At 31.3% G+C, this 24,030-nt stretch overlaps 1 protein-coding gene across 1 annotated transcript in view; it reads right to left on the reverse strand.

The window, feature by feature from the left end:
- LOC134685404 (low-density lipoprotein receptor-related protein 4-like) overlaps positions 1 to 23,983 on the reverse strand; it is a 76,494-nt gene extending 52,511 nt beyond the window's left edge. Inside the window, exons 1-2 of the mRNA XM_063545153.1 lie at positions 23,718 to 23,983; positions 9,830 to 9,976 (exon numbers count right to left, since the gene is read on the reverse strand). Coding sequence (XP_063401223.1) covers positions 9,830 to 9,976; positions 23,718 to 23,763 — 193 coding nt within the window. The 5' untranslated portion in view covers positions 23,764 to 23,983. The remainder of the gene's footprint in view (positions 1 to 9,829; positions 9,977 to 23,717) is intronic.
- Between the last annotated feature and the right edge of the window lie 47 nt (positions 23,984 to 24,030).

The raw sequence follows: 24,030 nt of genomic DNA on the forward strand, positions 1-24,030 counted from the left end.
TTGTTCTAATGTACAGAGACCTAGCATGCAAAAATTTAATTTAAAAGAAATAGGGAAACAGAAAGGTCACCTGAGTGTCTCCTCACTCCTTCAGTGGTAATTTAATCTGCTGGAATACAGGTCGAAGTATTATTAACTGAATGTATGTCTCTAAGTTGCCTCTAACATGTGTAATGAATAAAAATATATACAGAAACTGACATTGTTTGCACCTGTCCTAAGTCAGGAATCTGATGTTCAAAAGTTGTTGTTTGATGAAGTAGTTCATGAGTTATTCTCGTTTCTTGCTTTTTTAAACAGATAAGACCGTTGGTTTTCCCATTTGAATGGTTTTACACTAGTAATTATTTTGGGGCCCTTTATAGCTTGCTGTTCGGTGTGAGACATAATGCTCTGTGTTGAAGACCATACCTTGACCTTTAATGGTGTACGTTTATGAATTGTTACTTGGATTGAGAGTTGTCTCATATCACATCTTCCTATATCTTCTTATAAATGAAAATTTATACAGAAACGGACAATGATCATTTAATATTAACCATCTTACAATTACAGTAGTTTTATCACAGACATATTTAAATTGCAATACATTATTGTAATTTTCACTGATCATGAAAGATTAGATAGTTTTGTATAATTTGTTGATTTAGAGACCAAATACATTTGTATAGAAACTGAATACATTATAAAATACCATAATTCAATAAATTATAAAATAATTATAAAGTCAAATTTTCATAAAAGTATGGATATACATTTTAATGACAAGTTTTTATAAGTATGATATCGACTATCGTTACCTAGTCTGTAATTTTGACAGTTTAAACAATATCTTATGAAATAAAACCTTTAGATAAAAGACTGAATAATGCAATGTAAACAAAATATTTAGTAATATTATCTAAAATATGCAGCAAAAAATGCACATGCTACTAATGTGATATCTGGATTGATATTGACTTGTATAATTTTTGTATTTTTTACACCTGATAACACCTGATTAATATGACATCAAAAGATCATGTCAACCTACAGGTGAAGTATATATTATCTCTGTACAACTAAATATCACATTATTCAATGATAAGAAAAAGTATGAATGACAATTCTTTTGAATGATTGACACCTGACCGACTCTGTCGGAAGACTTTAAGTCTACCACTACCAATATTTTGCTTTCAGAAAGCCATGTGACTTTATTTACAACATGATTAAGCAATTCAGTCGATTTTTTCATAGTGTTGGTAATTATAAACAGATTATTTGTCAAACTATATGTTTTGAAATTTGTTTTGAGATTGGTACAGTAGTCATACTGACTGAGAGTTAATCCCCCACAGAAAGCTCATCAAAAAGTTTTATATGATATAATGTTAACCTTACTAATCTGATGTATCCAAGTTAAAGACAAGTCAATGTAATTAAACTCTCATGCAGAGTTAAACTATGTACACTATAGTATTCTATAGTAGAATGTATGTAAATATATACAACGTAAAACTAGTGGGGGTCCACAGACCAATGGTCCCTTGCAAGTCTACGGGCTACTAAAAATTCTTAAGAAAACATATTTTCAAGGTTCACCTTATTAAGTGGTATGAATTTGATGATTTTTAATTGAACTGTTTTCTCTTTTGTTAGTAAGTAAACGTATTTATAAAATCTGTAATAGAAAGCAGCAAGAATTGAATAAATAAAATTCATTTTTGAAACAAAGTATGGTTATTCTATATATTTTATCTTAGAACTTATCAAACTTATTATAATGCCAGCATTACATCTGCAGGAAGTGTATGCCTTGGTGTATGTGGTATCTGAATCAAAGTAAAGTTCTGACAAACACTCTTTTCTGCACTAACATTTTCCTTTCAACAGATATGTGTCTTTTATTGATGCTGATCAAGTGGTTGTATAATCAAGAATCTTTTAACAAGAAAACTTTACTCAAAATTAATGAATAGCTACTTTATCTTGAAAGTAATAAATTTGTTGACAGTTTATTTACATGGAGTGAGTGGTGATGTTTAGCAGACTGTTATAACAGCAGACAAACTGATGCAAACATTTCCAAAGGAAAAGGGTAGATCAAAGATACACACTTCAGTATGCTGTGAGATATTACTTTGACATAGGTCAATAGTAATTCTGGGAAATTCTCCAAAGGATCTGTCTGAAAACCTTGCCAAATTCTAAACATAGTCCTAAAGTGTTTGACATCAAAAAGGACCTTGATCCTGGTATCGAAAAAGTTGGAGCAGAAAAAGTCAGAAATGTTGATCAAGAACCTTCATTGTAATACAGATGTTTGATTGACAATGTAAAACTCTTTGACAGTACATGTATATACTACATGATGTTTTAAATCCTTTAGCTCTGTCCAGAATAAACATTTTTTCTCAGGTTCCTGATCACAGTTCCCTGGTTAAGATTGATAGATCCCTTGTCATGATGGTGTAAAGCTTAACTTTTTACTAGGTGCCAGTTATGTTTGATAGATACAGCTATTCATATTTTTATGAGACACCTAAATTATCATACATTTATTGCATACAATTTTAATTTAAATTTGCTCAACATTTGATGTAAAATAAGATTAATCATAACCAAAGATTTTAGCAGAAATTTTAATCTTTAACAAAATTTATAAGTTTTATAGTGTCTGGGTCTTTAGATCAGTAATCTTACATCTAAAATATCCTGTTTATCACTTTTTTCCTGTAACTTTTATGTCAAATGGCAATAAGTTATAATCCTCTTTTGCATCGTATATTTAACCAGAATATTTACAGAATTTTATACAAAGGTATCATGCTTACAAGGGGTACTAGCCAAAAATGCCGATTGAGAGGTTAACAAATTTACAAAGCCGTTAGTAAATTCCCTGGCACATTGGATCTCTAATGACAAATACCATGAATACACTGGCAGAAAAACGAAAATCTCAATATATGCAGAAAGTTGGTGTAAAATATCATTTCTCTCATCCAATCTTTACAGCATTACGACATAATTATTCCACCTAAATAGAAAATATCAACAAGAGAGGTCATTATTCCCATTATAGTACATAGACCCAAATTTCATTTCCTTTTTGTTTACCTATAGAACTTTGTTCAACAAGAATCAATAAAATTCCTGAACAAATTTTCTAATTCTGTTACAAAAAAAAATTTATTGGCACCCTTCATAGATCCTCCGAAAACGGACCCATTACACAAATGGTTATTCTAAAATCATTTCTACACTGACAGAAAATATATGTTATCAATCATTATTTAATCATAATTCAAAATGTCACTGTGGCATGGGAAGCTTTTCTTTCATTTAAAATAAATGTATCATGTACACTACACACAAGTTATTTTAATATTAATGTCAATGTCACCATACTACTCATGCTACTGCTCCTACTTTTTAATACTTTTAAACCAGATGCTCTGTAGGGCGTAGCTTTATACGAACGCAGAGGTTGAACCCTGAACGGTTGGGGCAAGTATGGACACAACATTCAAGCTGGATTCAGCTCTAAATTTGAATTGTGATTAAATAGTTGACACAGCATAGGTTTCTGACACAGAATGAATGTGGTCTAATGAACTTAAAAAAAAAAATTTGCCTTTGAGCAATTCACTATGCTGTTGAATATTAATCCTCTCAAAAAAATGTTTGAAGACATTTTCTTTTAATTTATGAAATCTGAAATGAAAAAAATTTACCCCCTCCCCAATTTTTTTTTCACATCCCCCTTTCCCTTATTTCAAAACTGATCTCAATTCAAATTTCTAATGAAGTTTGCAACAAAAACTACTCATTTAAATACATCATAAAATATGAAAATGTAAAAAAGTGCTTGTTATCACTGACAATGACTGAATGGTAAAGATTGTTTTAATCTATCAGTTGGAAGTAAAAGTGAATATACATTGTATAGTGTATAAAACAATGATTTAAGTTGATTCAACTACTATTCTGGACAAAGAAAGATAACTCCAATTGAAATCCAATTGGAATTTCTTGCTATTGCACAATATTGTGCAATTAGATATTTCTTGCTATTGTGCAATACTGTGCAATTGAAAATATTTGCTATTGCACAATACTGTGCAATTGAAGATTTCTTGCTATTACACAATACTGTGCAATTGAAGATTTCTTGCTATTGCTGAATTTATAACTGTGCAATTGAAAATTTCTTGCTATTGCACAATACTTAATATAATAATTTTGGATCCTAATTTGGACCAACTTGAAAACTGGGCTCATAATCAAACCAGATGCTCCGCAGGGCGTAGCTTTATACGACCGCAGAGGTTGAACCCTGAACGGTTGGGGCAAGTATGGACACAACATTCAAGCTTGATTCCTCTCTAAATTTGGATTGTGATTAAATAGTTGACACAGCATAGGTTTCTGACACAGAATGAATGTATTCAAATGAACTTAAAATTTTTGTTTTCTCTTAGAGAAATTCACTATGCTGTTGAATATTAATCCTCTCAAAAAAATGTTTGAAGAAATTTTCTTTTTATTTATGAAATTTCAAATGAGAACCAGATGCTCCGCAGGGCGTAGCTTTATACGACCGCAGAGGTTGAACCCTGAACAGTTGGGGCAAGTATGGACACAACATTCAAGCTGGATTCCGCTCTAAATTTGGATTGTGATTAAATAGTTGACACAGCATAGGTTTCTGACACAGAATGAATGTATTCAAATGAACTTAAAATTTTTGTTTTCTCTTAGAGCAATTCACTATGCTGTTGAATATTAATCCTCTCAAAATAATGTTTGAAGAAATTTTCTTTTTATTTATGAAATTTCAAATGAGAAAAATTGAACCCAATTTTTTAATCACATCCCCCTTTCCCTTATTCCAAAACTAATTTCAATTAAAATATTCTAATGGAGTTTGCAACAATTACTACTCATTTAAATACATCATAAAATATTAAGATGTAAAAAAACTGCTTGTTATCACTGAATGGTAAAGATTCTGGACAAAGAAAGATAACTCCAATTAAAAAAAATTCTTGCAGATATTTCTTGCTTACTTTACTGGACAAAGAAAGATAACTCTTAATTAAAAAAAAATTTGCTATTTCACAATATTGTGAAATTAGATATTTCTTGCCATTGCACAATACTGTGCAATTGAAAAGACTTGCTATTGAACAATACTTAATATAATAATTTTAGATCCTGATTTAGACCAACTTGAAAACTGGGCCAATAATCAAAAATCTAAGTACATTTTTAGATTCAGCATATCAAAGAGGCCCAAGAATTTGATTTTTGTTAAAATCAAACTTAGTTTAATTTTGGACCCTTTGGACCTTAATGTAGACCAATTTGAAAACGGGACCAAAAATTAAGAATCTACATACACAGTTAGATTCGGCATATTAAAGAACCCCAATTATTCAATTTTGATGAAATCAAACAAAGTTTAATTTTGGACCCTTTGGGCCCCTTTTTCCTTAACTGTTGGGGCCAAAACTCCCAAAATCAATACCAACCTTCCTTTTATAGTCATAAACCTTGTGTTTAAATTTCATAGATTTCTATTCACTTATACTAATGCTATGGTGGGAAAACCAAGAAAAATGCTTATTTGGGTCCCTTTTTGGCCCCTAATTCCCAAACTGTTGGGACCGCAACGCCCAAAATCAATACCAACCTTCCTTTTGTGGTCATAAACATTGTGTTTAAATTTCATTGATTTCTATTTACTTTAACTAAAGTTATTGTGCGAAAACCAAGAATAATGCTTATTTGGGCCCTTTTTTGGCCCCTAATTCCTAAACTGTTGAAACCAAAACTCCCAAAATCAATCCCAACCTTTCTTTTGTGGTCATAAACCTTGTGTGAAAATTCTATAGATTTCTATTAACTTAAACTAAAGTTATAGTGCGAAAATCAAGAAAATGCTTATTTGGGCCCTTTTTGGCCCCTAATTCCTAAAATATTGGGACCAAAACTCCCAAAATCAATACCAGCCTTCCTTTTATGGTCATAAACCTTGTGTTAAAATTTCATAGATTTCTATTCACTTTTACTAAAGTTAGAGTGCGAAAACTAAAAGTATTTGGACGACGACGATGCCAACGTGATAGCAATATACGACGATATAAAAACTAAGTACATGTTTAGATTCAGCATATATTAAAGAGGCCCAAGAATTCAATTTTTGTTAAAATCAAACTTAGTTTAATTTTGGACCCTTTGGACTTTAATGTAGACCAATTTTAAAACAGGACCAAAAATTAAGAATCTACATACACAGTTAGATTTGGCATATCAAAGAACCCCAATTATTAAATTTTTTATGAAAAAAATCAAACAAAGTTTAATTTTGGACCCCGATTTGGGCCAACTTGAAAACTGGGCCAATAATAAATAATCTAATTACATTTATAGATTCAGCATATCAAAGAACCCCAAGGATTCAATTTTTGTTAAAATCAAACTAACTTTAATTTTGGACCCTTTGGACCTTAATGTAGACCAATTTGAAAACGGGACCAAAAATTAAGAATCTACATACACAGTTAGATTCGGCATATCCAATTATTCAATTTTTGATGAAATCAAACAAAGTTTAATTTTGGACCCTTTGGACCCTTTATTCCTAAACTGTTGGGACCAAAACTCCAAAAATCAATACCAACATTCCTTTTATGGTCATAAACCTTATGTTTAAATTTCATAGATTTCTATTTATAAATACTAAAGTTATGGTGTGAAAACCAAGAAAAATGCTTATTTGGGCCTTTTTTGGGCCCCTAATTCCTAAACTGTTGGGACCTAAACTCCCAAAATCAATACCAACCTTCCTTTTGTGGTCTTAAAGATTGTGCTTAAATTTCATTGATTTCTATTTACTTAAACTAAAGTTATTGTGCGAAGACCAAGAATAATGCTTATTTGGGCCTTTTTTTGGCCCCTAATTCCTAAACTGTTGGAACCAAAACTCCCAAAATCAATCCCAACCTTTCTTTTGTGGTCATGAACCTTGTGTCAACATTTCATAGATTTCTATTTACTTAAACTAAAGTTATAGTGCGAAAACCAAGAAAATGCTTATTTGGGCACTTTTTGGCCCCGAATACCTAAAATGTTGGGACCAAAACTCCCTAAAACAATCCCAACCTTCCTTTTGTGGTCATAAACCTTGTGTTTAAATTTCATAGATTTCTATTCACTTTTACTAAAGTTAGAGTGCGAAAACTAAAAGTATTCGGACGACGACGACGACGACAACGCCAACGTGATAGCAATATACGACGAAATTTTTTTCAAATTTTGCGGTCGTATAAAAACATATTTCTGCCACTATATTCTTTAATCCTGAAGTACATTTTTTCAAAGAAGAAAACTGAAAAATTTCAAATATGTTTCTACACAATTCTAGATATTAATTTTTAAAGGGCAATTTTTGTTAGTAACTGTACATTGGTGTTGCAAACGGCAATCTGCATTATTACAACTTTTAAAATTAATGAAGACTCAAAATTGAGATATTTATAGATTATCATTGGCGAGTACAGCAAAAGTGAGAAAATCCATAGAGTCGAGATAAACAATGATAATCTGTTTATCGCTATTTTACCTATTACGACATCGATATTTCATTGACAAAGGCATGTGCACCCTTTGTTTCTACCAATAATTTTTCATAGCACTCTACTGTGCTAGTGAGATCAAAGGATTAATTTCGTTATATAGCAATATAAATAGCTTTTTCTACTGTCTAAATGCAGACGATAGTTATGTTGACACTATTAGACAAAACTTCCAATAATTGATTTACCATTGTCAACCTTGAGTGTTTATATAATTATCTAATGCAACTTATCTAAATAATTCACAAAGAATTGAAAAGGAAAATGTTAATTTGTCATGCATTTAAGAAAACTTATTATATATATTCCATATTGATAAAACTTTAGTATGTTTTTCTATATGAATGGGATTTTGAATAAATAAGCATATTCACATGCGAAAAAAGGATATTCATCGCATGTAACGTCGTTTGCTTTTACCTGCACTATTTTGGTAAAAAAACTTTTGATGGTTTTGATTAATAAAATTTTTGCCATTACATACATTTCTCTCAGAATATTGAATAAAACAGTTTCTGTCTCTTGTTTTGGTAAATATGTGGTTTAATTGACTTTGGAAAACTACACATTTACCCCATCAAAAGACAGTAATTGTATAATATTACCTGCAAGATAAACTTTTAATATCTCAAGTTTCCATTTTAATGAAAGCAAAATTTTGTGACTATATATATTTTCTTCCACATTTTTACTTTTTCCATTATTGTAGCTGGCAGACTAGTCATTTTGGTCAGTGTAATAGCAACTGAAAAGATCAAGGTTAACATCACCTTGACAGCTAGAGAATCCATGGAAACTTACCACAGTGTTTTTCGTCCTGATTATTGGAGCAATCATTGTCTCCATCACAGACAACAGTTACCATGGAAACTTACCACAATGATTTTTGTCCTGATTATTGGATCAATCATTGTCTCCGTCACAGACAACAGTAACCATGGAAACTAACCACTATGTTTTATGTCCTGATTATTGGAGCAATCATTGTCTCCATCACAGACAACAGTTACCATGGAAACTTACCACAGTGTTTTTCGTCCTGATCATTGGAGCAATCATTGTCTCCATCACAGACAACAGTTACCATGGGAACTTACCACAATGTTTTTCGTCCTGGTTATTGGAGCAATCATTGTCTCCGTCACAGACAACAGTTACCATGGAAACTTACCACCATGATTTATGTCCTGATTATTGGAGCAATCATTGTCTCCATCACAGACAACAGTTACCATGGAAACTTACCACAATGATTTTCATCCTGATTATTGGAGCAATTATTGTCTCCATCACAGACAACAGTTACCATGGAAACTTACCACAATGTTTTTTGTCCTGATTATTGGAGCAATCATTGTCTCCATCACAGACAACAGTTACCATGGAAACTTACCACAATGTTTTTCGTCCTGGTTATTGGAGCAATCATTGTCTCCGTCACAGACAACAGTTACCATGGAAACTTACCACAATGATTTATGTCCTGATTATTGGAGCAATCATTGTCTCCATCACAGACAACAGTTACCATGGAAACTTACCACAGTGTTTTTTGTCCTGGTTATTGGAGCAATCATTGTCTCCATCACAGACAACAGTTACCATGGAAACTTACCACAATGATTTTCGTCCTGATTATTGGAGCAATTATTGTCTCCATCACAGACAACAGTTACCATGGAAACTTACGACAATGATTTATGTCCTGATTATTGGAGCAATCATTGTCTCCATCACAGACAACAGTTACCATGGAAACTTACCACAGTGTTTTTTGTCCTGGTTATTGGAGCAATCATTGTCTCCATCACAGACAACAGTTACCATGGCAACTTACCACAATAATTTTCGTCCTGATTATTGGAGCAATTATTGTCTCCATCACAGACAACAGTTACCATGGAAACTTACCACAATGATTTATGTCCTGATTATTGGAGAAATCATTGTCTCCATCACAGACAACAGTTACCATGGAAACTTACCACAGTATTTTTTGTCCTGGTTATTGGAGCAATCATTGTCTCCATCACAGACAACAGTTACCATGGAAACTTACCACAATGATTTTCGTCCTGATTATTGGAGCAATTATTGTCTCCATCACAGACAACAGTTACCATGGAAATTTACCACAATGTTTTTCGTCCTGATTATTGGAGCAATCATTGTCTCCATCACAGACAACAGTTACCATGGAAACTTACCACAATGTTTTTCGTCCTGATTATTGGAGCAATCATTGTCTCCGTCACAGACCCATTTCTTTGGAATACATATACAATTCCCACAGGAGAAGAAATGATCAGGACACGTACATGAGCTTTTGGTTTCTGGTTCAGGAATCTTTAGTCCTGAAAACAACAAATTTAAAACTATAAGTCTATTTTCATATATCTAGAACTTTAGTAACTACATATATGTTACTTGCCACAGGTCGTTGAATTGACAAAATGGCAAGTGAAATCTCCCTGGAAATGTGCTATGCTTAGAACCAACGATGTATAACTAACACCCACCTCTTTTTTTTTCTATTTCAGCAAAAAAACAGTCTTACAAAAGCAAAATAAAGAAATTATAATAACATGCATAACCCACGTATGTCAAATCATTTGATAGTAACATTGAAAATTCAATATTTACAGACTTCATTGACAACAAATCTTTTTTTGGAAGCATGATAATTTGACAGGATTCATATCTCTATCAGTAAAATGTACTAAACTTAATACTGTAAATTCATAAATTATTGAGATGTTTTTATTATTGCAAAAAATGTGACAGGGTTTTAAACTTGCATTTTGAAATTCTTATATGAATTTAACAGGATTTTTTCAATATTGCAAAATTAAAATAGAAAATGACAAAATTGCAATAATAAATGCACACAATAATCATGATAATTTCTATATTTAAAGAAGTGTAATAAAATATTGCTTTGTAATTTTTTTCATGCAGTTTTACACAAAGATGCTGAAGTAAATTGGTTTAGCTGTTAACGACTTGAACTGCAGTCATGTAAAATAGAAAATAACTATCTAACGTAATCTAAGGGGAAAGTTTAATTAAATTTTAAATTTTAATCAACAGAAGCTTTTCTCAGTTCAGATTTGTTGACCCCATACATGTACTTCAATTCTATAAGCTTAAGGGTAATCATACTAGTACAATTGTACTTTTAAATGCAAAACTTTGAACAACACAGCATCTTTTATGGCCCATTTGACTAAACCTTGTTTACTTAAAGAAATGAATGCAGTTGCAATGTTAGTAATAAGCATGACATACAAGTTATGTTATGAAATTTGTGATGAAAACTGGCAATAATTGTATTGGTTGATTGATGAATTGATTGGTGTGTAACACCACTTTCAACACTATGGGCTTTTTTGAGGAGTACCATAAGATTTTTTTTTAAGTAAAAGAAGCTTGAGTGCCCAAGAAAATCACCAATCTTGGCAGGAAACCAGACAATCCAATCCTTTACCTTGGAGTCAAGTGCTTTCAAACACACAACCTCTGAGAGTTCAGACTAAATTTCAGTGTCATTTTGGTCTTTTGTGGAGAGTTGTCTCTTTGGCAATCATACCACATCATCTTTTTTTATAGTCATACAGTAGTTGAATACATAATTATAAATTGTTGTAACACATTATTTTTGAGGAAATGGTTATTGTGTGCGCTTTTTTTTTTAAATTTATTTAATGCATAAATCATCTTCTGAAAAAATTGTAGTTCCTTATATGCCATTACAAGTCTTAAGAGAAATTATCATAAACCAAATCCATATAAAGTGGTTAAATGGACAAATTGTATGTACTGTGTCAGTAGCAGAGACAGGATAGGGCATACAAATATATGGTAATTGTAAAGACTTTAATTTCCTTACATTTCTAACATCCGTAGGAACTCCTTACTTTTATATAGGTATTTACAACGACTACTGTACAACCTAATGGACCATTAATTCTGTTTACATAAGGGGGTAAACCTTTGACAAACACGACAACAAACTAAAAATCACATACATTCTAACGTAGATTACATTTGGCAGAAATATAATACTGATTGACCTTTAAGATCAACAAGGTCATCTCTGTCAATCTGGCGGTCAATCTGAGACTGATCCTTCTAGGATACAAAGGAATTATAAAACCAACGGGGTTAAAAGGGCTTAGTAAGAACATCTTACGATTGTTGGTTACAGAACAACATGTCATTCAAATTATGTTTAATGGCTTGTGTCAATCCAGTGACATTTTCTACGTTTAAAATCCACAACAAAAGTTTGATTTAGACTTGATACCAGATTACGATCACAGTGTTCAACGATAAAATCACAAATCTGCATTTAAAACACAAAAAAAACATACATTGATTCTTACAAGAAATTGAACTCAAATTGAAATTTAAATAAAATTTATGTCAGTGTAGCTTAATGAGTTTTTAAAGTCCAACAAGGTTTGCATTTACAAGTATTAACCCGATTTCACTTTCTAAGTACTGTGTTTGAGCAAACTATGTTTCTGTAATCTTAATGTTAATGGTTGTGTCACCAATACTTCAATGATAGCATTCACTTCACTGTCACCGCAAAATAAATATTTCTCTACTTAAAAAGCTTGTATAATGCCTTCTAAACTTTTAAGTCAATGACTTTCATTTACAAATGTAAATATTGAACTTCTAATTACATAACTTTTTACTTTGATGGTCAGCTTTTGCAACATCTTATAAAATGGAACACAATATGACAGTCAACATAAGTCAAAAGCTAAATACAGAAATATGAAGAGAAAAGTTAATTTGATTGATGTATACATTTAATAATAAGTCTTAAGATCTTTTTAAGAACAAGTCTGTGCTGAGCCTATAAACATGTAGTTATAGTGTAATCTTGTGCTGGTTGGCTTCAATCATACATGTAAACATTTTATTCACATGAGGAGGTTAACCCCGTTATTACACCATTGGCAGATCCAGAGGGGGTTCCGGGGTTGGAACCCCCCCTTTTTTTGGCCAATCAATGCATTTGAATGGGGACATTTAGTTGGAACCCCCTCCTTTTTAAAATGGCTTGATCCGCCCCCAGATACAGTAGTCAATATATTATGTCCCAGATCTAATTTACACCATATTGTTAATGCAAAGTGAGTGCATTTAATAATTTAAGAGGAGTTCTTTCATTAATTTAGGAGAGATTCTTTCAGCAACCTAACCTAATCTCATGATAAATCACAACAAATGCAGAAATCCAATTGCATTTCATGGTGTAAGACATATGGTTACATGTATGTTTAACTTAATTTGGAATGGAAATGGTCGGAATGAGTAATTCTTTGCTTTCATTCTTTGTTCCTGTGATTAGAATTGTTACCCAACATGATGAGCAAGGGTATTACACAAAGCAGCCTGTCATATTTTCCTCTGTTTTTTTTCTACTTAAAAAAAAACATATTACAGCCTAAAGTATTACCTCATTAAAACATTGATATCATATATATGCTATATAGACAATATGTACTAAATTTCAACACCAGATTTTGACACAAGTTTACCATAAAATTTGTTAGAAATATATATCTGAGGAAATATGATACACTGTACATTTGTATATATATATGTATTACAAAATTTGGCATGTGCATTTATTATTGTGATTGATGAAGAATGGACAAAACTGTGAGAATAACTAATGGTATTTCAGGAAATGTTACATAAATGATGGCATTAAAATTAAATATAAAAATATGTGGTATGATTGTCAATGAGACACATCTCCACCAGAGACCAAATGACACAGAAATTAACAACTATAAGTAACCTTCATAAATGAGTAAAACTGCATACAATCAAAATGAAATGCATGTCTGACTATCCTGTTGCAATTTATCGTAGTTAAAAAAAAAATTTGTAAGGGTTCCGCAGAACCCAGTGTCTCGCCTATTTTAGCTGTAAATCACAGGCTCAGCAATAATGAGGAAAAAAATCAATAAAAATATTCCTCTTGTTACTATTTTATGATTGTAAGAAAATCTAAGTCTATTAAAAGTAAATTACAGAAAAAAACAGAGTAATCTTTTTACAAACTTTACTTCTGGAAACAATCTAATGATCATAAATAAGCTTCTGTCCAAGTTTGGTACAAACCCAGGATAGTTTTAGGAAGTTATTAAAATTATAAAAACTTTAACCACAGAGTGAATGTAATGGTTCCCCGCAAAAAAACTAAGTCCATTTAAAAGTAAAATATGGAAAAAATGGATTTATTTATTTACAAAATTTACTTCTGGATACTATCTTATGATCATAAATAAGCTTCTGTCCAAGTTTGGTACAAACCCAGGATAGTTTAAAAAAGTTATTAAAATTCTAAAAACTTTAACCACAGAGTGAATGTTTTGTTTCCCAGCAGAAAAAACTAAGTCCATTTATAGTAAAATACGGAAAAAATGGAATTTCATTTTTACAAAATTTACTTCTGGATACTATCTTATGATCATAAACAAGCTTCTATCCAAGTTTGGTACAAACCCAGGATAGTTTAAGAAAGTTATTAAAATTCTAAAAACTTTAACCACAGAGTGAATGTAATGTTTCCCCGCAGAAAAAACTAAGTCCATTTATAAGTAAAATACGAAAAAAATGGAGTTTTATTTTTACAAAATTTACTTCTGGATACTATCTTATGATCATAAACAAGCTTCTGTCAAACTTTGGTAGAAATCCAGTATAGTTTAAGAAAGTTATTAAAATTCTAAAAACTTTAACCACAGAGTGAATATTTGTTGACGCCACCGACGACGCCGACGGAATGTAGGATCGCTTAGTCTCGCTTTTTCGACTAAAGTCGAAGGCTCGACAAAAATGATTTTCAGTATCAAATTTCAGATAATCATTGGAAGCCATTTTTACAATAAGGCAAAGCATTGAAAAAGGTTCCATATTTAAAAAAAATTTGTAAGGGTTCCGCGGAACCCAGTGTCTCGCCTACTTTTGCTGTTAATCACAGGCTCAACAAAAATGAGGAAAAAAATCAATAAAATTATTCCTGTTGATACTATCTTTTGATCGTAAAAAGATTCTGTCCAGGTTTGGTAAAAATCCAAGATAGTTTATGAATCTAATAAATGTTTTAAAACTTTAACTGCAGACTGTATGTAATGTTAACTGGAAGAAAAACTAAGTCCATTTATAAGTAAAATACAGATTCACAGGTACAAAATTTTAACAAAATTTCCTTCTCGATACTAGCTTTTGATCATAAAAAAGCTTCTGTCCAAGTTTGGTACAAATCCAAAATGGTATAGGAAAGAAAGAAAGTTATTAAAAAAATTCAAACTTTAACTACAAAGTGCATGTGTTGTTTCCTGGCAGAAAATCTAAGTCCCTTTAAAAGTAAAATACTGAAAAAGTTGAAATTTATTTTAAAAAAAATTACTTCTGGATACTATCTTATGATCATAAACAAGCTTCTGTCCAAGTTTGGTAGAAATCAAGTATAGTTTAAGAAAGTTATTAAAATTTCAAAAACTTTAACCACAGAGTGAATGTAATGTTTCCCGGCAGAAAAACTAAGTCCATTTATAAGTAAAATTAGGAAAAAATGGAAATTTATTTTAAAAAAATTTACTTCTGGATACTATCTTATGATCATAAACAAGCTTCTGTCCAAGTTTGGTACAAACCCAGGATAGTTTACGAAAGTTATTCAAATTTTAAAAACTTTAACCACAGAGTGAATGTAATGTTTCCCGGCAGAAAAACTAAGTCCATTTATAAGTAAAATACTGAAAAAATGGAAATTTATTTTTACAAAATTCACTTCTGGATACTATCTTATGATCATAAACAAGCTTCTGTCCAAGTTTGGTAGAAATCCAGTATAGTTTAAGAAAGTTATTAAAATTTTAAAAACTTTAACCACAGAGTGAATATTTGTGGACGCCGCCGACAACGACGCCGACGGAAAGTAGGATCGCTATGTCTCGCTTTTTCGACTAAAGTCGAAGGCTCGACAAAAATTTAAAAAAATCAACACAAAAAAAGCTACAATGGTACAACTGATGAAAACTCATAAAAAATGTCCTTTTAAAGTAACAATTCATGCAGATGAACAAGATCACATGAAAATTAATGAACCGTTGCTATTTAAAAGGTTCATACTCAACATCAGAGAAAAAAGTGGTCTTAATTAACCCCTAATAAAAGGGCTATGCTTCATAAAGTCCTTTCAAGTGGGTTATAATTATCATATGGACTGACAATAAACTTGTACTAACCCAGGTAACATTTGACAACCTGTTGTTAGAATCATATTGGTGAATGTGACTTGCAATTTCTAAGTTTTGTTGACCATGAAATGTCATGAGAGAAGAGCTCCTTTGACAAACCTGCAGTACTGTGACTTTGATGATCACTTTTAATTATTAGGACTAACAATAAATGTCACATGTTCATCAGAATTAATTTATCAGCAATTTATTGAATATTCTCCAATAATTTTTTTTATGTGATAACATGTCAAGCAAAATGTTTTATTTCAATTTGAATGACAAAGATGAATTAGATGTCCCAATTTCTCTAAAATATTAAATGTTAAATAAAGAAGAAAAATCAATACTACACTAAATTTGAGGTATTTCCAAAGAAACATGCAAAACTTGAAACAAACAAGAATATGCCCACTCATACTATCATTTTCTTTGTAAGAGGCAGACTGAGAGGGGGGCCTAGGGGCCCTGCCCCCCCTTTTCAGGGATTTTTTTGTTTTGGTTATACATGTATAAGGAATCAGTTGAATCACTGAAGCATGACCGGAGTGGGGCCCCTCTTATCAAAATTTCCTGATTCGTCACTGTACTGTATGTTCAGTGGACCATGAAATTGGGGTAAAAACTCTAATTTAATTAGGCATTCAAATTAGAAAGATAATATCATAGGATACATTCAACTTCACCAAAATCTACGTTGACCAAAATCTTTAAACTGAAGCAGGACAGATAGATGGGCGTCCTCCTGTTATGTTGGGGACTGACGTACAGACAAAAAAGGATAAAACTTTATGCTCCCTCACTACTGCTCAAGGTCATGTTTATATGCCCCTGCTGTAGTGAGGGGGCATATAAACATGACCTTGAGCAATTACAAAACTTCATTTTCAAATAAACTCAAAACTATATATATTAGCTTTAGATAATTTGAAGAAATCTGAACTTGACAATGATGGTCTGTGACCTCTGATCGATGCATGATCTGATAATAAGTTTTAAAGATTTATAAGGTTGATCTGTACACCAGTATAAATAGTTCATGTTATTACAAAAGATAGAATCTTTTTAGGTACAGGATCATTAATAATAATAATACAATCTTGGTTTTATCAGGTTCATAAGCCAGACCTACTGGTTTTCAATCTGTCTTTCAGTAAAGAGAGGAAATAAAAAACCTGTCAATCACATGTGGCAGGGTCATTGTAAATGTAAAGGTTCCGTCTCTATCTCTTTTCTAGCAAAAAAACTTTTAATTTTAAAATTAAAAAGCATTAAGATGTGGGAATAGATTAAAATTAAATCACCAAGTTGTATGGTTAATATAACTCTGGGTGTTTTTATAAGCTTCAATTTCTTCTAGAGAATTAAAGAGTTTAACCTTTGCTTTCTCCCTATATATATAACATATTAACGAGATGTAATATTATACGTTTTGAATGTAAAACAACATCCCATTGATAAACACATCCCAATGAATTGAATAATGTGCTTTTTTCTAGATATTAAAATCTCAAGCACAATACAGCCAGGATGGACAGCATTTCAAGAAGTCTACATGATCATGATGATGTTTTTTTGATTAATTACACCTTATAATTATAAATGTAAAAATCCTGGATCTTGATTGGTTGATAGCCAGTGTATTTTTCACCAATTTACTGTTATCAAAAGAATAGCGTTCATTTTTTAACACCACCAGGTATGCCAAAATGATATGCCTTTTTTACCCTCTCTGCCATGGTATTTGCCAAAAAATAATCTATCCCACTGGCCGCTTGTAATGTCATATATTATGTTATGGAGGGGTATTTGCAAAAAATACAAGTCGAGGAACTTAAATTATCCAAGCCGCTAGGTAAGGGAAATTTTGTCCCAAGACTTGTATTTTTTGCAAATACCCCTCCATAACATGATATATCTGTTTAATTACACCGAATAAATCTTGATTTAAACTCTCTGTACTATAGGAAAAGGAAATATATATTTGAGGACATGTACTGTCATAAAATATACAGCAGGAACTATACATGAACTTATATGCGTTCGCGCTGTCTTTATGTAACGTCATATCCGAAAAAAATGGCGGGAAGATGCACGCGAGGGTAAAAAAAGAATATCCAAAATGGCAAATACCATGGTATTTGAGGCATATTCACCGGCAGTGGTGAAAAACAGGCAGATTCGTTTGAAAAAATGAAAAAATGTTAGAATATGCGAAAAATACACTGGCTATCAGCCAATCAAAAGCTGGCATTCTTATATAAGGTGTAATTAAAACAGATATAGCATGATCTTGAGGGGTATTTGCGAAAAATACCAGTCTTCACAATGAATTTCCCTCGCCTTACGGCTCGCGAAATTTAACATTCATTAGACTGGTATTTTTCGCAAATGCCCCTCCTTAACATGATATATCTGTTCAAAATTTGATAAAAATTGCTAGTTCACATTCAAAGAGGGTCTAATTTAACACATTTTTGATTTATACAAAAAGATTTATATATATCCTACACTTACAAATTAGACAAACTTTGATTAATATTCATAAAAACTTTGACATATTTTTATAATGCAATTTTTCACAGAACATTGTACACATATACATGTACGCCAATTACAACCAAGAAGACATTTGAGAAATATAACACACATGGCTATTCCCTCTCAAATAACACTACAAAATATGTCTCTCTTGTGCCAAACATGTCAAAATCTCCAGAATTTAATTAGTGTCAAATACACTTCATTTGTGTAGAATTTATCAAATAATATAATATAACAAATATCATCTGGATATGTCAAAATCTGGTTACGCTACAGGTGCTTAAATTACCAGAAATAAAATTGTCTATTTAGATAGTTTTTTGGCTAAAATGTATATATATTTGAGGAACAATGATACTGGAGAAACAATTAGGGGATGGGATGTACCGTTGTAAGGGCAGCTTTAACATGTCTGTACCAGTACTCTAGGTGTCAAGTACTTGGCAGTTTGTTTATTTATTTCACACCTTCTTTTATTGATACAACATCTGTACAAATATATCTCCATGTCATGTTATCTTAAAGATTATAAAGGTCAAACTTGTTAGGCAGTGAATGACCCAGGCCGTATCCATTACAAATATATATTCATGATATCAAATTTATTAAAAATGTTTCAATTCAGGTGAAATATGTCTAAAATAATCTCTTCTGAAATATTCTAGTAAAAGGAGGCAATCAATGCATTTGAATGGGGACATATGGATGGAACCCTAATTTATCCTGGTTTGGGAACCCCCTTCTGAAAATGTCTGGATCTGCCCCTGTATACAGGTACACAAAGCAGGTATTTCTTTTCAGAAAGTCCTAGCAATTTTCACTTGCAAGTTCTAATAGTTGAAAACCAAAAGGACCCTAATAAACATTATAAAGATGTTATTTCGTTCTCAATTTGCTATGCTATGCACCTAAGTACTTGTTTAGTTATATAACCTGCCATCTTTCAATTATACATAATTACATTTTGACCTAAAAAAAAATCACTTGTTGTAGACAAGAAATGTTTTGACATCAGAAACAAGTAGAATTGCACATGTTGTATGTTGGACAAGATCCACAGAATACAATAAAGATATGTTTACAATAAATAAGATTGACACAAGAGCATCAATGCAACAAACAGATATTTAAAGCATGTACAGCAGTTATCTTAATAATCATATTCCAGTCAACATATCATTCCTCAAGGAATTCAACTATGTTTACAGATTATGGTACCAATACACTATAGACTAATATACAGATTTACATAGACATATTATCATTTATCAGCAAAAGATGCAGGACTTGGATCATTAATCAATCTGTAATAGAAATGATTTTACGAGCAGCAGTTCTTCCATACAGTTAACAATCATATCATATCAGTTCTGATGAAAAAATAACAGTGAAAATTTTTAAGGTCAAATATACAAATTTGTTATGAGCCAACAAAGACTTTAAGTAATAATGAGAGTGAAATTGTCTGATAATTAATGTCAAAGAACGAGGTGTACAATAATCAAATCAGTAAATGCAACATCAAAAGAACATCAAAATAAATAGAAATGCAACTTTAAATTACATGTTATATTACTTCTACATGTATTCCTATTATCAGGGGCTAATATAAAATTAACTTTGAAAGGGGGCATAATTAAGTGAAAGCTAGGTAATATTTTTAGAAGATAGTTTTGCTAAAGAAATATATATCTTCCAATCAAAGGGTCTGGGCATACACCCTATGTAACACCCCCTAAATCCACCACTGACTATACTTACAAACATTTAAACTCAGACAAGATAGAAAAAGGGGTCGTTCAAAGAAAATAGGAAAGAAACTAGTGAAAATGACACCTTCTCTCAAAAAATAATATTGTAACTCACTAAGAATTCATGAATGCCATGAAATAATAGAACATGTTTAACTTGTCCAAACATCCTTATCTTTAAACTGCAACATTCTTTTTGTACAGATTATTATATTACTGGTGTTTATTTTCAGTGACACATGGAGAAAATGTTTCCCTTTTGATGTTGAAATTTGACATCTGCAGTACCACAAGGGGTGCATTTATTACATAACCACTGCAATCTGCCATCGATTGACAAAAAACACAACACTCTAATGTAAAAACTTACTGGCATATATCCCAAACAGTAGTTATTTAAATTATCATTATTGTTGAACTTATCTAAAAAAAGATAAAAACTTTTATTCAATTTAATTACATTAAATTTCATGATATTTATGAGCTTCAAGTCTTTTAAACTGTGTTTGTAAAATGGTAGTTGAAGTTACAATATATATATATGGTTTGAAATTACCACTTGAAAATGTTGATTTTTTTAAGATTTCAAGGAAAAGTTTGTTGTTTGACAACATCATGAACACATACAAGTAAAAGTCAAGTAGATTTACTTACAGACTGACTTACATGTATAAAAAACTTTAATGATATTATCATTACATGTAAGTATGGATTTTACAAAAAAGTTATGCTTGTTGTATACCATACAAACCTCTTATGCTTAATAATATAGTTAACATATTGCTTATACAAGTTATAGTACATGGAGTTAAAACAGACAAAATCACTGAACAATGAACCATGAAAATGAGGTCAAGGTCAAATGAAACCTGTCTGACTGATATGTCATTCCATGCACTAATACAGCTGTCTGCCAGGTTGCTATAGTATCTGCGACAGACTTGACCACAAAACTTTTAACCTTGATCCATGATCCACGAAATGAGGTCAATACTATATAGGTGAAACTTGGATCCCATATCAGATCTTAAGAATAATAATCATTATATTATTTGGAATATTCATTTTTTTTTATCTAATCTGTAATGAAACTTAAAATTCACTGTTAACCTGGAAGTGACGTATGAAATGCATTACATGTACATATTACTAGACTAAAGAAAATAACTTGTAAAGTAAAAAGAGTTCTGAAAGAATCATTAATTTAAACAAGAAGTCAATTCCTTGACTGGGCGTATTGCATTTCCGCTAATTTTTCAAAATCCCAATACTACGTTTCCGCAAATTTAAAGTATACGTTTCCGCAATTTGAATTTATTACTTTTCCGCAAATTTACCTGGTAAATTATAAAGATGTGAATGTACATATATGATAATTTTTTTCTTTTTTCTTTTTAATAAAGAAAATGTTCTGATTAAGGATGAGTTAAACTTCATTGAGAAATCTTTGGTTTGGCTTACTTGCCAACTGACATGATTAAAGAATGCTTTGTTGAATTAGTTGCCGATGCTCCATCTGACGATAAATGCATAAGGTTTGCCGATTATTTACTGGAATTTTATATAGATGGCAATTGAGATTTCCACCAACCATTTGGAAATCACCTCCTGACCCCGAGAAAAGAAACAACGAATGGTGTCGAGTCTTTTCGTGCCTACCTGAACGAACAGTTTTACGCTAGCCATCCTACCATATTTGACTTTGTAAAAGCACCCATTCGGAAATATTAAAAGGAGAAGATGGACTTCCTTCCTGAACAAAATACAAAACTTGTAAACGGTGAATGTGCCAATATGGATTTTTTACGACGTGTTGGCTACAAATATTCTCCAAGAACTGACTTATGAACTCATATCAAGATATCTATGAACATACGTTTTCATATATTATAATGATGTATTTTGATGGATCTGCTTACCCTTCCGGAGCATCTGAGATTACCCCTGGTTTTTGGTGGGGTTCGTGTTGTTTATTCTTTAGTTTTCTATGGTGTGTCATGTGTACTATTGTTTTTCTGTTTGTCTTTTTCATTTTTAGCCATGGCGTTGTCAGTTTGTTTTAGATTTACGAGTTTGACTGTCCCTTTGGTATCTTTCGTCCCTCTTCTTTTACTTACATGTTATGATGACCTTTGACTTTATACATTTCTTATTATAGCTTTGCTTTCATACAATAGGTATTCCTTAATTATTTGCGGAAAAGTAATGATTTATTTTTTTACGGAATCGTTACTTTTTTTCTGGAAAAGTAATATAATTATTTGCGGAAACGTAAACTTTTTTTTCCGGAAACGTCATCTTTTTTTCGCGGAAAAGTAATGCTAATTTGCGGAAACGTAAAACGCCGCCTTGACTCACATGAACTAAATGGCAATTGAACCTTTTTTCTTTCACTTATTTAAATTTATTTTTGTATTTTTATTAAAATTAAAATTTCTAAAATATTTCAAATTGTTTTTGGTTTATTTAATGAGTTCTTGCAACTGTATGATAACAAAACAAAATGTATGAATAAAAGAAGGAACACAATAATTAAAGGAAAATAAGTCGAGATTAAACCAAATTTTGTTTTTAAAATAGTGGTACTATACTTTTTAAAATTAGGACCATGCATGTAAAAGTCAGTTATTAATCATCTTTATTCAGATGGAAAACTGGAAAACTTAAAGAAAAAGAAGAAGTCCTGTACATGCTGTATTGATCTGTGTTTGAAGAAGAAGCTGTGTGCTTCTACGAAGAAAGAACATTTTAAAAATACCTACATGTATTAATACATGTATATGGTCTAAATTCTGTTAATGACCAGCCAGTATACAATTTACAAAAGAAAAAGCTTGCAAAGTTTTTTTAATTTCAATGCATTTCATATAAATTAATTCTGGACATTAAACATTGTACTTTACTCAAATAAAATATCAATTTATATATATGAAAAAAATTATGGACATTTTCAGGCAGTTGGGATATTGGACACTCGTTAATGGTAAAAGTTGTGTTAGTATAAGTTTGCATCAGTTTGACTTTACAAGGGTAGGGATTGAAAATGGTAATAGCAAATTTTGGTATTAAATGACAGAAATTTAATATTTTCCACAATAAACAACTGAATATTTTCCCTGATTTATTGACACAATATTCTTTCTACCGATCATCCATAATCCTATTTTAAATAGTTTGGAGAATTCAGTAGTTTCAGCCTCGTTTCACTACTGTACTAGTACTGCAGTCTACAGTCTAAAGTTCTATAAATCTTACTAGATTTAAATATATCTGTATTTTACTAATACTAATTTCTAGACTAAAAATTTATATTAAATTTCATATACTGTACATGTCCAATGTATAGGCATAATCTACATGATAATTTACTATTTTGAAACTTGACTATATTTTTTATCATTACAATCTACAAGCTCATGCATATGATTTTGAACTGTTCAGATAACTTTGTTCGTAGAAATAGTGTTTTGGGTTTACTTTTGAGTTTTGTAACAACATGCAACTTCGTATTAAAATGCATAACTTACCCAATATTAAAGTCCAAATCAATGGGAAAGCAATGAATGCCTTCATTTTATAAAAACATAGACACGCATGTTTTATGATATATCCATTTTTAATCCGTGTAAACAACAATATCTGAACTCTAAGATTGTTTACAACATCCCTGCAATCGGTTTACAATGTGTATTCACTCAACCATGAAACCTCAATAAACGAAATGTATAAAATGCGGATTGACCTCAATTATAAGTAAACAAAACGAAAGTGTCCACAATTAACCGCTGAACATCGCTTTTAAAGGTAAAACACTGTCTTGATGTTGTAACGCAAAGAAAA

This window comes from Mytilus trossulus, chromosome 9, assembly GCF_036588685.1.
Source record: "Mytilus trossulus isolate FHL-02 chromosome 9, PNRI_Mtr1.1.1.hap1, whole genome shotgun sequence".
NCBI classification, from domain to species: Eukaryota; Metazoa; Mollusca; class Bivalvia; order Mytilida; family Mytilidae; genus Mytilus; species Mytilus trossulus.